The sequence below is a fragment of the Arvicola amphibius genome, chromosome 12, assembly GCF_903992535.2.
Source record: "Arvicola amphibius chromosome 12, mArvAmp1.2, whole genome shotgun sequence".
Taxonomy (NCBI): domain Eukaryota; kingdom Metazoa; phylum Chordata; class Mammalia; order Rodentia; family Cricetidae; genus Arvicola; species Arvicola amphibius.
In genome coordinates this window covers 44,482,581-44,495,826 of record NC_052058.2, presented here as the reverse complement: position 1 = coordinate 44,495,826, position 13,246 = coordinate 44,482,581, and the positions used below count along the sequence as shown (strand labels likewise).

General features: G+C 45.8%; 1 protein-coding gene across 4 annotated transcripts in view; it reads right to left on the bottom strand.

The window, feature by feature from the left end:
* Window positions 1–13,246, bottom strand: part of Rarb (retinoic acid receptor beta) — a 459,458-nt gene that overhangs the window by 67,783 nt on the left and 378,429 nt on the right. For all 4 annotated transcript variants that reach the window (XM_038349069.1, XM_038349070.1, XM_038349072.1 and 1 more), the window contains one exon: window positions 9,032–9,173. In XM_038349069.1, the coding sequence (XP_038204997.1) occupies window positions 9,032–9,173 (142 nt within the window). The remainder of the gene's footprint in view (window positions 1–9,031; window positions 9,174–13,246) is intronic.

Here is a 13,246-nt window from a genome sequence, read left to right as displayed (position 1 = left end):
ATCTCCACAGAGTCAAATATCTGCAGTTTCAAGATGGGTGGCAACGCAGGACAAATGAGGAAATCTACTAAAATTAGAAAAACATTACCTGCCCTGGTGATGGTTTTTTTTTTTTTTTGGACGTTCCTGAGCACACAGGGAAACGTACCATGGGAATTTCTTTGTTATCAGACCTGTGCGAGCCTACAGGGGAGCCAGTGGGCACATGAGGAAAATCTGTAGGCCGCTGAAGCTGACCGTGCTTGGGGCGAGGGTTTGTTTTAGTGTGAATTAGCACAAGGCCAGGACGTGGGTATTTGGAGGGGCTTGTTGAGGATGTGCTGTCTGAGGTTAGCCTGCCCTGGGGATGGCCATATTGCACATGGGCCTTGAATTTACAGGCTTTGTAAGGGGGCGTTTTTAAGTTCAACATGCCTCTAATGAGCAGGCATCAGTGCGTGTTTAGGGACTCTTAAATCTGAAGATTATTCAGCTGCTCTTTGTATAAATTCACTCACGAAACAGCTGCCACAGAATGAAAAGAAAAAAATGCCAAAAATTCCCTGTGATGTAGACACTAAACAGCTTTTATTTATTTATATTTTTGAACAAAATCAAAGGTGTTTAGCTCCCTACTCAAGAGCATAGGCCACCTAAACATGACCTCAGGAAGTCATCCAAAGAGGTAGCCTTCGTCAGTCTGCAGCCTATAGTTTTAAGTAAGAAAAGCAGAAATGTTAGGAGCTGGGGACCATCTGTGGGTCTGTGTGGTGGACGTGAGGCCTTGCGGGAGGGTCTCTGAGTAAAAAGACCAGTGGCCATGGAGACCAGAGCATCTCGGCCCCCTACTGACCTCAGCATGAATGTCTTAACTCTGCATGAGTCTTCCTCCATTTTCCTCACAATCTCCTGAGGCTGATGCTTAGGGTTCCGCTCTCATGCCAGCAAGCAGCTTGGTTGTGGAAGTTTGGTGCGGGCAATCCCTGAAGCCCACATTTTCCAACCTGAATTGCCCCAGCTGGGAAGGGCAAGTTCTACAAGGGGCCTCCTCAGTTCAACATTTTTCTCTGTTTAATAAGACATTGGAGGAAGGAGCAGGAAAGAGGCAGTTGTAGGAACTGCCTTCTGTTCAGGATTGAAAGGATCCGTTCTAATGTCATGCTGAGCTGTGTGTGAGGACTCCTGCTCCACTCTGGACCCTAACAGGTACGCACTTGCTGACTGAACAGATCCCCAGCAGTGAACAGATCCCCAGCAGGAGTTCTTTTGTGTCGGACAACTTCACAGCCAGTACAGCCGGAGAGGAGCTAAAGGTTATTTTTAAAACCTGGCCGAAGTGCTGAGAAAAAGTGACTCATCAGAGCACAGCCTAAAATACACAGCTACCACCCACTCCAGGGTTCAGCAAACACTGAATGAGGCAGAGGGATGGAAGGAATGCCAGAGATGGAGGATCAGGGTGGGAGCAGGAAGGGGGAGTGTCTATGCTGTGAAAACTAGCTGTCTTTTAGACTTGACATGGCTGTTACACCCAAGGACTCACAGTGCCCCAGCAGCACCGATTACCTCTGTAATCAGTGTAAAAGCTCTGCACAAGCCTGGGCCATCAATACGCCGCAGTCATTCGTCGGTGGGTGGGGGGGAGGAAGGAGGAGCTCAGAAAGTGGCCACCCTTCCCTAAGGAGCCAGGCCCTTAGTGGTGGCTGGGAGAGGAGTAGGCATATTCTTCAGAGGCTGGCCACTGGTAAACCGACCTCGTTCAAGTAAACACACCCTACCCCCGGGCTCTTGCAAGCAACCCTAACTAAAGGCAGGGATGCAGTGGCCACACAGACATCCACAAGGGCACGAAAGCAGGAGAGGGACTTTCTGGGGAAGAAGTTAAGTGGGTAGAGGGTATAAGAGATAAAAATCGGGGGCGATTATATTCTGGATGCGTACGAACTTCACTTGGTTGTAGCCATTTTCCAGAGTTTATAGACAAAGTGGGAACCTTGCACAAAAATACAGTAAGTATATGGGTTGTGGAGGTGTGTGCAAAGCACTATGGGAAGGTATGGGATAAGCTCAGGGTATCTTCCAAGAGGAAGGACAACCACAGGTTGAAGGTCAATGGGAGGAGGAATTGAGCTAAAGCAGGCTCAGGTATATAGTGCAGCATAGGTCGGCATGGGTGGAGCCTGTGTCTGTGGGAAGAAGGACAAGCTGAGGTGACAGAGTGGCTGTACGTGGCACAGGAGAGCACTGGGCCAGCCACTTAGAGTAGCTGGCCTATCACGGCATGCGGGTGCCAGTGGGCGATGACCAAAATCTCTTGCTCACGCTTCCCTCAGCTACATGATGCCATCTTGACAGCTTGTAAGATATCATGGCCTACATATCCAAAAACATCTTCTAAAATTTTAAGTTCTTAAAAGGTTCAGACTGTAAAAAATAAAACCTTTGCTCGGCTGTGGCAGCCAGCCTCCTGTAGCTCGACAAAAAGACTGACACAAAGGGAAAGGGACAGGGCACTCGCTGGATGTTCTGCAGGCCTTCAAGACACATGGAGTTGTTCCTTTGGCCATGTACATGCAAATCTACGAGAAGGGTGACATTGCAAATATCAAGGGAATGGGCACTGTTCAAAAAGGAATGTCCCAAAAGTGTTACCACGGCAAACCCGGAAGAGTCCGCAATGTCACCCAGCATGCCATGGGCATCATTGTAAACAAGTAAGCTAAGGGCCAGACTGTTGCCAAGAGAATTAAGGAATGGACTGAGCACATCAATCACTCTAAGCGCCCAGGACGCTTCCTGAAGCTTGTGAAGAAATTGATTAGGAAAAAACAGAAGCCAAAGAGAGGTTGCCTGGGTTCAGCTGAAGCGCCAGTCTGCTCCACCCAGAGAAGTACTCTTTGTGAGGCCTGTCAGGAGGAGCCTGAGTGCTGGACCCCGTTCCATATGGATTCCAGGCCTAATGTACAAAAAGAGTAAAGGACCTGGGCTATACAGTCGTTTCCTTAAACATAAATACATAAATGAAAATAAAAGCTTCGGCTTAAAGCTCTGAGCGATCCCCTTGGACTTATGTGAGCAGCCTACCGGTCAAGCTTGTTCTGCAAGGGCAGTGTCTTGTTGCGTGTGTCACCATGGTGGCTAAATTACTGCTTCTCCAGAGCTGAAGCTTCTCTGACTTCTCTTTCCGGCCATCCTTCCCTCACTGTTTGCCTTTCTGACAGGGCCTCACACAGCGTGCCAGGCTAACCCAGAAATCACTATATATTAATAGCTAAGTAGCCCAGGCTGGCAAGTTTTACAGTGGTGCTAGGGATGGGGGAAGACCCTGGTGTGTATGCTTTCTCTATATTTCTCGTTTTAACTTAAGGCAGGGCCTCGGAGTCCCTCTGAGCCCACCAGGAGCTCTTCCTTCCGTGTGGTGTCGCTTTGCTGCAGTGGCTTCTTCTCTGAGGCTTCGTAACTGGTTTGCAGCACTGTTGGAATGAGTGACTGCTCAAACTGATTGCGCTCGCTCCCCCACAGCACTCTCAAACACCGGGCTCCCGCCGATGGCTGCAGAGAGGCCTCCCTCAGCCTGCAAAGCCCTTGGAAATTACAAGACCCTCCAGCATTTACCACGAGAAGGCTGTAGACACAACCCCGGTGCTTCAGTGGACCGCGGAGGAGTACGTTTTACTAGCAAATCCCTTTACACATTTAAAATCAAATTTGATCTATCAGAATTAAATTTTCACATGGTGTTCTAGGGAATACATCTCTAATATAGAACAAGCAGTGTGCTGATTGTTTTATTAACCACCGGCAATAAAACAGAGGAGAAAAAGTAATTCAGAGTTTTAAAAGCTGCCTTTTATGGCATGCAGTATATATTTCAGTTTGAATACAGACTTTATAATCAAGCGACTTCTGCTAGGGCCAGCGAGAGGGCTCCGGGGTAAAGGTGCTAGCTGCTGAGCTTGACAGCCTGAGGTTGATCTCTGGTACCTACACGGCAAAGGAGAGGGCTGACGCCCTACTAACTGTACCCTGACCTCTGCTCATGGGCCATAATAGGTGTGCATGTGCGCATGTACGAGCACACACACGCACACACACACATACACACATACGCAGATATATAAATAAAATGTAAAACATCCTTCTATATCCCAGCGCTGTTCCTGTCAGTCGTGCTACCCTGAGCACAACAATGAACTCCTCTGAGTCTCAGCTGCCACAAAGAATGAAAAAGGAGGGGAGGGTTCTAAGCAACGCATCTCCTAGGCCTATGGCGAGGAGCAGCAAAATAGAAGAGTAATTTACAGTATCTGAAATACACAGCAGCCTCGGTGCCCATCAGCAGATGAGCAGATAGCTGGATAAAAGGGTGGGGTTTATGCAAACAATAGAGCTTTATTCAGTCATAAAGAATGAAATCATATCACCTGTAGGAAAATAGATGAAATTGGACATCATCATGTTTATCAGAATAAACCAGACTCAGAAAATACAACCATAACTATATTTTCTCTTTATCTCTATCTATCTATCTATCTATCTATCTATCTATCTATCTATCTATCTATCTATCTATGTATCTATCATCTATGTATCTATCATCTATGTATCTATCATCTATGTATCTATGTATCTATCATCTATGTATCTATCATCTATGTATCTATGTATCTATCTATATCTATCTATCTATCTATCTATCTATCTATCATCTATGTATCTATGTATCTATCATCTATGTATCTATCATCTATGTATCTATGTATCTATCTATATCTATCTATCTATCTATCATCTATGTATCTATCATCTATGTATGTATGTATGTATGTATGTATCTATCTATCTATCTATCTATCTATCTATCTATCTATCTATCTATCTATCTATCTTCTTACCTACCTATCTATGGCATAAAGGTAAAATGGATGCTACTTAAAATTTATTTTTTACATTTAAAATCATACGCGTATGGCTGAGAGTAGGTTTGCCCTCATGAGTACTGGTGCCGGTGGAGGCCAAAAGAAGACACTGGAACACCTGCGGCTAGAGTTCCAAGTGTTGGTGAGCCACCCTGATAGAGGTGCTGGGTACTGAACTTGGGTCCTTCATAAGAACAGTTTTCTCAGTGTCAACCACTAGGCCATCTCTCCAGCCCAAAGGGAGACTCTGTGGGAAGAGAAAGCGAACAAACCAGTAGGAGGGAGACTAGGGACAAGAGAATGCAGTGTGTGTGTGTGTGTGTGTGTGTGACTATAAGCAAAGTATAGGGTGCATTCAGAAAAAAAATGTTATTATGAAACTCATCATTTTGCATAACTAATTTTTTGCTAGGAAATAAAAAGCAGTTAATGCAATATCCGTCATGTAGAAAACTGCCTATGAATTAGCTGCCACTGTGACATGCTTCTTAGATTTCTCTGGTTCCCATCAAACATAAAGAATGAAGAAGAGCAGGCATGGGTGACATGTGAGCACTCAGAAGATAGACAGAGGAGGGAAGGTCTTGAGCTTAAGATCATCTTAGCTATATATATGGAAAATAAAGAAGAAATAAAATGAGAAAAACTGAAGGATGGCCTGGGATCAGCACTATGGAATTTGTGTCTATTGAGACTTGATGTCATGTCAGTTCTGGGGATGAATCCAGCGTCTCAGGCATACAAGACAAGGGGTGTTCCATTGAGCTATATTGATCACTCCTATCTTTTTGATTACATGCTAAGGGATAGCTTCTTCATGCTTTTGGACCAGTTATTTGCGTAGAGTAAACCTCAGCCTTAGGCTTGAGGGGCCGCATAGGACACAAAGACAGCAGACAACCATGTGTTCCCAAAGGAGTATATGACTCAAATCAGAATAACAAGACCCTGCATAGCTTGTGGTGAAATGATCATGACCCAAGTCTTTCTCTCTGTCTCTGTCTCCTTTCCTTTCTCCCTCCTCCCTCCTCCTCCCCCCATCCTCCAGGAAGGCAAGCCTGGAGCTGCTGGTGACTATCTTTGTCAGCCACAGGGAGCAGCTTCCCACCCAGGAAGGTGACAGCAGCATACTGCTATAGGATGAAGGAAAAATAGCCCAAGCCCCATGAGCCGGTGACTCCTGTGGACTCTCAGTGATGTGGCTGATTGTCAGCTAAGTCTCTCTGTCACTTTCATCTAAGTGACATTCAGGCTTGGGCTTCTCCCCGTTCCCCTTTATTCTATTTCTACACACCAAATCCAAATCTCTCAGCTCATTGACAGCTCTTGCAACAGTTGGGGTACCTGGCTTTTTTTTGTTCCACACCCTTGGGGGACACTGGCCATATCCCAGGCACTTCCCCTGCTCTAACAAATCCGCAAGCTCCATGGCTGGAACCGGAGTAACAAAGTTGCTAAGAAATGGGGTTAGGAAAAGAGGCAGACTGGACCTGGCGTTCTCTTTCCACAGGAAGGGATTGCTGGCATGACCTGCCGGTCCTTCTGGGTGTTGGTGCGCTTAGGTGTCAAGCAAATGAAACCAATCCCCAAGATCCTTTTTCAGTTCTAACATTCCAGAAGCTTCTGTTACTCCCAGGATCCTCTTCATTATGTATGGTGTGGGATAACTGATTACAGCTCTCATGTTTGTCTGCTTCCTTCTGCTTCTGTTTCAGCTTTAAAAATACTCTATCAGACTCTCAATTTCTGTATTCCAAGTACTTACTTCCTCTCCAATTTCCTTCTAGGAAAAACATATTTATTTTTGTGTGGTTGGACATAATGATCCCATTTTCTTCCCGTGTCTGTATTTTTAAATCTAATTAAGATGATAAGTTCCTTGAGAGTTGAAGCTGGGGTTTTCCTGTGGGTGTAAACATTATTATTTTTTTTAATTGCCAGCGAAGCTGCCAGTTTTGACAGGGAAGGCGGATACAGGTTTCCAAGCGGGAAACAAAGTCTTCAGCAAACACAAAATAAATACGAAACTATTGATTCTTCCCAAGTTCACATCTGACTTACGCATTTATAATCGTAGTCTGAGTTAACATTCTCCCACAGAAACACATGTGACCTCCATGGCGACAAGACCAAAACTGAGTCATCAGGTGACCTGCCAAGTGTCACCCAGGTAAATAACATGGCATGGGTGTTGAACCAAAAAAAAGAAAAAAAAAACAAAAAAACAAAACAAAACCAGAACATCAGGTGACACCCCTGGCGTCACCTCTGTAAATAACATGGATGGCCGTTCAGATCATCAGGCTTTTCCCAGCAGGGGTGAAGGGGTGAAAGGTCAGCCCTAAGCTAAATGAACATCCGCATCACGGCTCCACTTTTCTTGCTCTCTAGTAACCCCCAGCTCAGGAGTTTGGACAGATCAAGTGTCTGGGTAATGAGTAGCCACCTGATCTCTTCTCTGAAGACAGAGCTGCCCAGAGGGGAGTGGTCCACACCCAACCCTTCTCTCCGGCTGCCTAGCCCATGCTTGTTCCTGGGGACTCTCTATATGAAGAGGCCTTTAGCTCCAAGGGCCACAACGGGTAACTCTTGGGAAACATAATTACATCCTGTGGAGGCAGAGGTCATAGAGTTGGCAGGCCCTGCAGTTCAGGGCTGCTGTCAAGAGCTTGCTTTCTGTCACCTGCTTTTCCACTAGAAGGCCCATTGTCCTGTCCTGCAGATGGCTTCTCATTGCGCCTACAAGCTTTCTGGTCCGCATGCATTGCATAGGACAGCATATCTGTCCCGAGAGTTTTGAATTATCCCTCTTGAGACTGGCCTAGGTACATGCAGTGAACTGAGCACTGTGGCTCGGGATGGACAGCCAGCTGGCATGAGATTAACTGTGTCAATCCCAATCCTGAAGACTAGAAACCCAAGCAATGAGGAAGGGGAAGGCATAGGATCAGTATTAAGAAGTGTGTGCATGGCTCCTGAGCCACTGCAGTTCCTGGCATTGGTAGCAGAAGAAGCCAAGCATCCTTGGAACAGTGCTGCTAGCCACCGGGGCTCTCTCCTCAGCCCAGCCTTTTTCTTAGGGCTGTATTTCCAAGATCTAACCTTTAACAAAAACTTTTAGTTCACAACACAACTCTTCTAAAGCACAGTAAAATCATGGGTGGGTTCCCGGCTTCTTGTTCCATGCTCTTGGAGGACAAAGGCATCTCACCTTGCCTAGTGACTCCTCTACAGTGAGCCTCCAACACAGCCTGAGGTGATGGAATGAATGGAAAAGTGGCAATGTCATTCACGTCTCACCTGAGACACACCCCTGAGACATGTTAGGCCTGCTGCCCGGGCTATTCACCTGGGACAACCGCTATGGTTTTTTTTTTCAGCTTGCTACCCAAGCCATTTACCTGGAACACATCTTTATGATGTTTTAGGCCTGTTGGCTAAGCCACTCACCACCCTATCCCTTTCTGTGTAAAAGCATCAAGGAGAAAATATAATGAAAAACTCTGTATGTATGACATCCGTTTATATCAATGCAAAGCCAGTCAACTCTCTATTAACAGATGTCTATGGCCCAATAAGCAGTTTTTAGTTTACTTAAATATTTTTGTTCTTGTTAGGAAGTTATGGCTTAGAAGAGAAAAGCTAATCTGACATGAGAAAAATGTCAGTGTCCCTAATGCCCAAACATTCTTTCTAGAACAAACGTATACCATGTCTCCCATCTACACACAGACAATTCGTACAGCCATGAGTATCCTGGCTTCTCATCTCATTCATCCCCATGCTACAAAGGCCCTTATTGCCAGTGTCAGGATGAGGGCATAGAAGGCATGCTTGGCCGTACTGACTGTACCTCTGGAGCCCTACCCAGTCAGGAAGCCTTCTGGGATCTGCAGCCACAACACCTAAGACCTCGTTTTCATCAACAGCCATTCAAGCTTGATCAGTAGATCTTCCCGGCTCTCATATTTTCATGCCATCTCTGTTTATACCTGGCCATGGCAGCATGCCATTAGTGCCCCATCAGAATGTCGCGTGTTAACACTGTTTATGATTTGATCTTAGAAGCTGAGCAAACATATTTATAGATAAGGTGGGGGGGGGGAATCCCTCCTGTTTGAGATTCCACTTACACTCTTTGGACATTCCCACTTCAAAGCACTTCTGCAGGCGGCAGTACTGGCATCGATTCCTGGTGACTTTGTTAATGACACAGCTCTTATCTCGGTGGCAAGTGTAGATCATGTTCTTCTGAATGCTCCGGCGGAAAAAGCCCTGAAAGCAAGAAGATGAGCAGATAAACAAACACGAGAGACCAAAACCCAGGTCGGGATGCATCTTGGGCTCTGTCTGCTGATAAAGGGACCTCTGCAAAAGCCCCAAACCCCAGATTCAGAGAAATGCCTTGGGAGCTAAGAGTGATTTTTGCTCATATAAGGGACAGAGGCTCTGTGCCCAGCACTCACAGGATCCTGACACCCTTTGGCCTCTTTCTTTGGTAAGCGCCAAAGGCCCTTTTAGTCAAAACTAGAGATGACTGTTAATGTCTTACTAAAACAAATACCAAGCTGATTTGCTTGGAAAACCCCAAGACAAAGCGCGAGCCCACACTGGCTCAGCTAGCCTACCTAGTTCTTCGACTGGCTGAAACAACTTCAGGGAATCCACTACCAAGGAAGCCAGTGTGTGAGGCATCATGTTTGCCAAACACACTATAAACATCATGCAAGGGTTAGGAATACCTGTGAAGTCTTCTACAGGGTGTTTTCGCAATTTCACGCCATATCCTAGCCATTAAGATAATGGCTTAATCCACAAAGTGAATGCTTAATACCCCAAACAGAAAGACAGGTTTCTGCTCATGAATGTCACAGCAGAATGGCCCTGTCCAGCACAGCAGACACTTTTCTCTAGAGAGGTTATGGAAAGTGGGTAAGCTTTCACGAGTCTGGTTTAAGCATGGAGAACGTCTGGCCAAGGAAAACCAATCCTTAGGGATATTGTTTTATTGCCTTGTGGGGGACAACATGAGCCCTGCATCTAATTTGGCAATTGTTTCTTTTTTGCTACATCATGTATATGTATGTGGCTGCCACCATTGCCTGTCTACTTCCTCACCCACTGCCCATCCACATTGCCCCCAAGTCGTCCTTCCAACCAGCTTTGCCATCTCCTCTCTCATTAATAAATTACATGAAATTTGTATTTTATTTTATTTATATCTGTTTGCTGAACTTTTTAACTTCCGGAGAATACTTTGAGTAAAGCAGCAGTGTATCCTGAGTTGTGTAAAACACTCACAAAACGAAGCTGACTCTAGGCTGGAAAGCAGGGGCCTCCTGTCTCTGTCCCCACCCCCAGTTACTACCAGACCTCTCTGCAGACATGGTTAATGGGGTGCTGCTTGTTGTAATCAACACCGAGGAAGTAGCAGGCGATAAACACTGGCCTGCCGTCTTCGCTCTCTTCTATTTGCCTGACAGAGAACTGTTGCTCTCGTATTAAAAGTGTGGCGCTCTACCTGCCAGTTGCTGTGGGATTTACCACCGCTCGGCAGCCATTCTCCTGAATGTAGGAAATCTGTTGAGCGGAGCACAAGTCTCCCCGTGTGAGCACAACCTTGCCTGCAGTCAATTACCACGGCGGGAGCCCGACTAACAACTTCCAATGTTCAACTCATGAGCCAACAGCACTCATGGAGTGCGCGCTGTTGGGGATTTTCACACGTGGGCCCTAGGATTCTAGAGTCTACACAAACCCATTGTTACTGGCATGGTTTAACTGTAAAGGCCTGGAAATCTGGTTTAAGATTGGCATGATGTCAGTAGTCCAGACACATACATTTTCCAAGAAAACATGGTTTGTTTATTTATTTGTTTGTTTGTTTTTACCTCTGATGCTACACAAATGCTCAGAATCTAAAACAACAGGTTACAAGGGTCCTAGAACGGGTGAAATGTGTGTTCTGTATCAGAACTCTGTGCTGCACCATTTGTTCCCAGAGGTCCTGGAAGCTCAACAAACAAAACAAAACAAAACAAAACAAAACAAAACAAAACAAAACAAAATCCTTTCATTGCTCCTTGGCCAGGAAGAACATGATGGAAGGAGAGACTCTTAGTGTGTAGAGGGACAAAAGAAGCAGGGAGAGACGGTACCCTTTTCATTTATGTAAGACCAAATATTCAGTTCAGCCAATTTTTTGTGGCCGTGGAGCACAGCACTGGGATATTCAAGGGAAATGAGAGGGAGAGTTACAGAACTTTATATATCACGAATTACACATCAGTGTGGCTCACAAACACTGATAGAAACTGAATAGGACTTCTCGCTTTTCCAGATCAGGCTCTGCCAGGTGTCAGTGGGTCTTAGTTTCAGGAAATTATCCTCAGCGTGGCAGAGCCCTTGCTGGCTATGACAAACGCTGGGTGGTATTTTGATGAGTGTGCTGGGTAAACAGGGACTGCCTGTGATTCACGCGGAGTTTTGAATCACCCACATCTTCGTCTTCCCTCATGGCTGCCCTCAGTTGTGGCATAAGCCTCAGCCCTGTTAGAGACCTCAGCTCCCAGGACCCTTTCCACTTCAACTTTATTTAAGATGGGGTTGTTTTATCTCCAGTTTGCTTGAGAAGTCAGCAGCATAAACATAGATGACTCAGTGAGCCAATATTAATATGGAATCTCACGCCCCATGGATAGTAAGTCTACCAAAGGCGTGGAGCCCTGGGCCACCCCATTTCCTGATGAGATGGGACGTGAATGAGTATCAGGGGCCCATCAGTATCTACTGGAGGCCTTTTTTTTCTTTTTGAGGAATTCTGAAGAAACACATGTTTCTTATCTTGAGATTCAGTGTGATTTGAAAACCACATATATGTCTAACTCGAAATGAAAGGCTTCACATGATTGGAGTTGGATTTAAAAGGATGGGATTTAGAAGTCCACATATAGTGGTTCTTGAAGCAAGTCAAGGGAAGACACTTAGAAAGAAAAGATCAAAAAGGCTGAATTTGGGATGATGAAGGAGCTGGTTGTATCTGGAGAAAGAAAGCAGAGGTTAGATATAGCAGAAAGAATGCCCTGCCCTGGGCACTCTCAAGCCCCTGCCAGGCACCTTCTTACTGTCCCTGTGACCTAAGCAGGCCACAGCTTTGTACAGCTGGGCTCTCAGCTCCTCAGTCAAGGCCTGCAGGATGTGCTGACTGGGACTTCTCCAGCTGCCCATCCTGGTTACAAATGCATCGCTGTATTGGAGTGAAGACCAGGGATGGTCAAGGAAGGGGCAGTGTCACAAGACTAGGGAAAGAGACAGCTTCCACCCAAATGGGCAGGAGTGGTAGTTTTTATACTAGCCAGAGCTTAATGGACACCCAAGGCTCATGGGCATTTATTAGCTAGGCTGGAGAGTGCTCACACCCTGCTCAGACGATTTCTATCTCGCCTATGAAAGAACGTGGCTCTGGCTCACTTCTAGTGTCTGCAAGTGCACACACAAAAGATACTCAAATATCCTTCTCTACCCACATACCTTCAATGGACTAACTAGCTTGAACTCACTCATCCATAAAGTTCCTGGGAAGAAGTACTAGGTCCCTCTGTTCATATTGTGTCATGTGAACTTGGACCACCTTCTCCCCTCTAACACTTCAAAGCCACGGCTCTTGAGCCCCCATCCATGGGCCACATCTTTCCTCTTAGCTTTCGGATGCTGTCCTGAGTTCGCTATCTCCCACAGAGGCTGATTTAAGATTTAGATACTAGCCTACAATCATGAAGTAGGCTTTAGTTCAGAGTGTGTGTATCTGAATTCTGACTCTATCACTTAGCTACTGCTGTGACCTTTGCTAAGGCCTCAGGTAAGTCTGAATTGGCTACAAACAAGCAAGGCTTAGGAATTTCCTACGTACTCGGACCAATATTGTTAAGTATTGACCACAGCACATCTCCCGTATAACAAGAGCTTGGTGAGTGATCAATGCTATTAGGAGACCCTGTTTCCTTATGGGAGAACTCATACACGCCTTTCGTAATTAAAATAAGGTTTCTCTAACTGGAAAGACCAGCACTGCCAATCTCTGCATCCCTATGGGGGAGACCCTCCCAGTCACATGAGATGTTTCTGTGTTCATTCACCTACTCACTGACTCAGAAACTTCGCATCAATCAGCTGGCTGGAATGGTTCTTTCTCAGTCTGTGTTGTGGGTTGAACATACAATGTTGCCCATGGACTTGTATATTTGAACACTGGTGGTGTTGTTTGGAGGGGTTCTGGAACCTTTACTGAGCCTTGGTGGAAGACATATGTCATTTGGGTAGGCTTTGGGGTCTCACAGCCTAGCCCCACC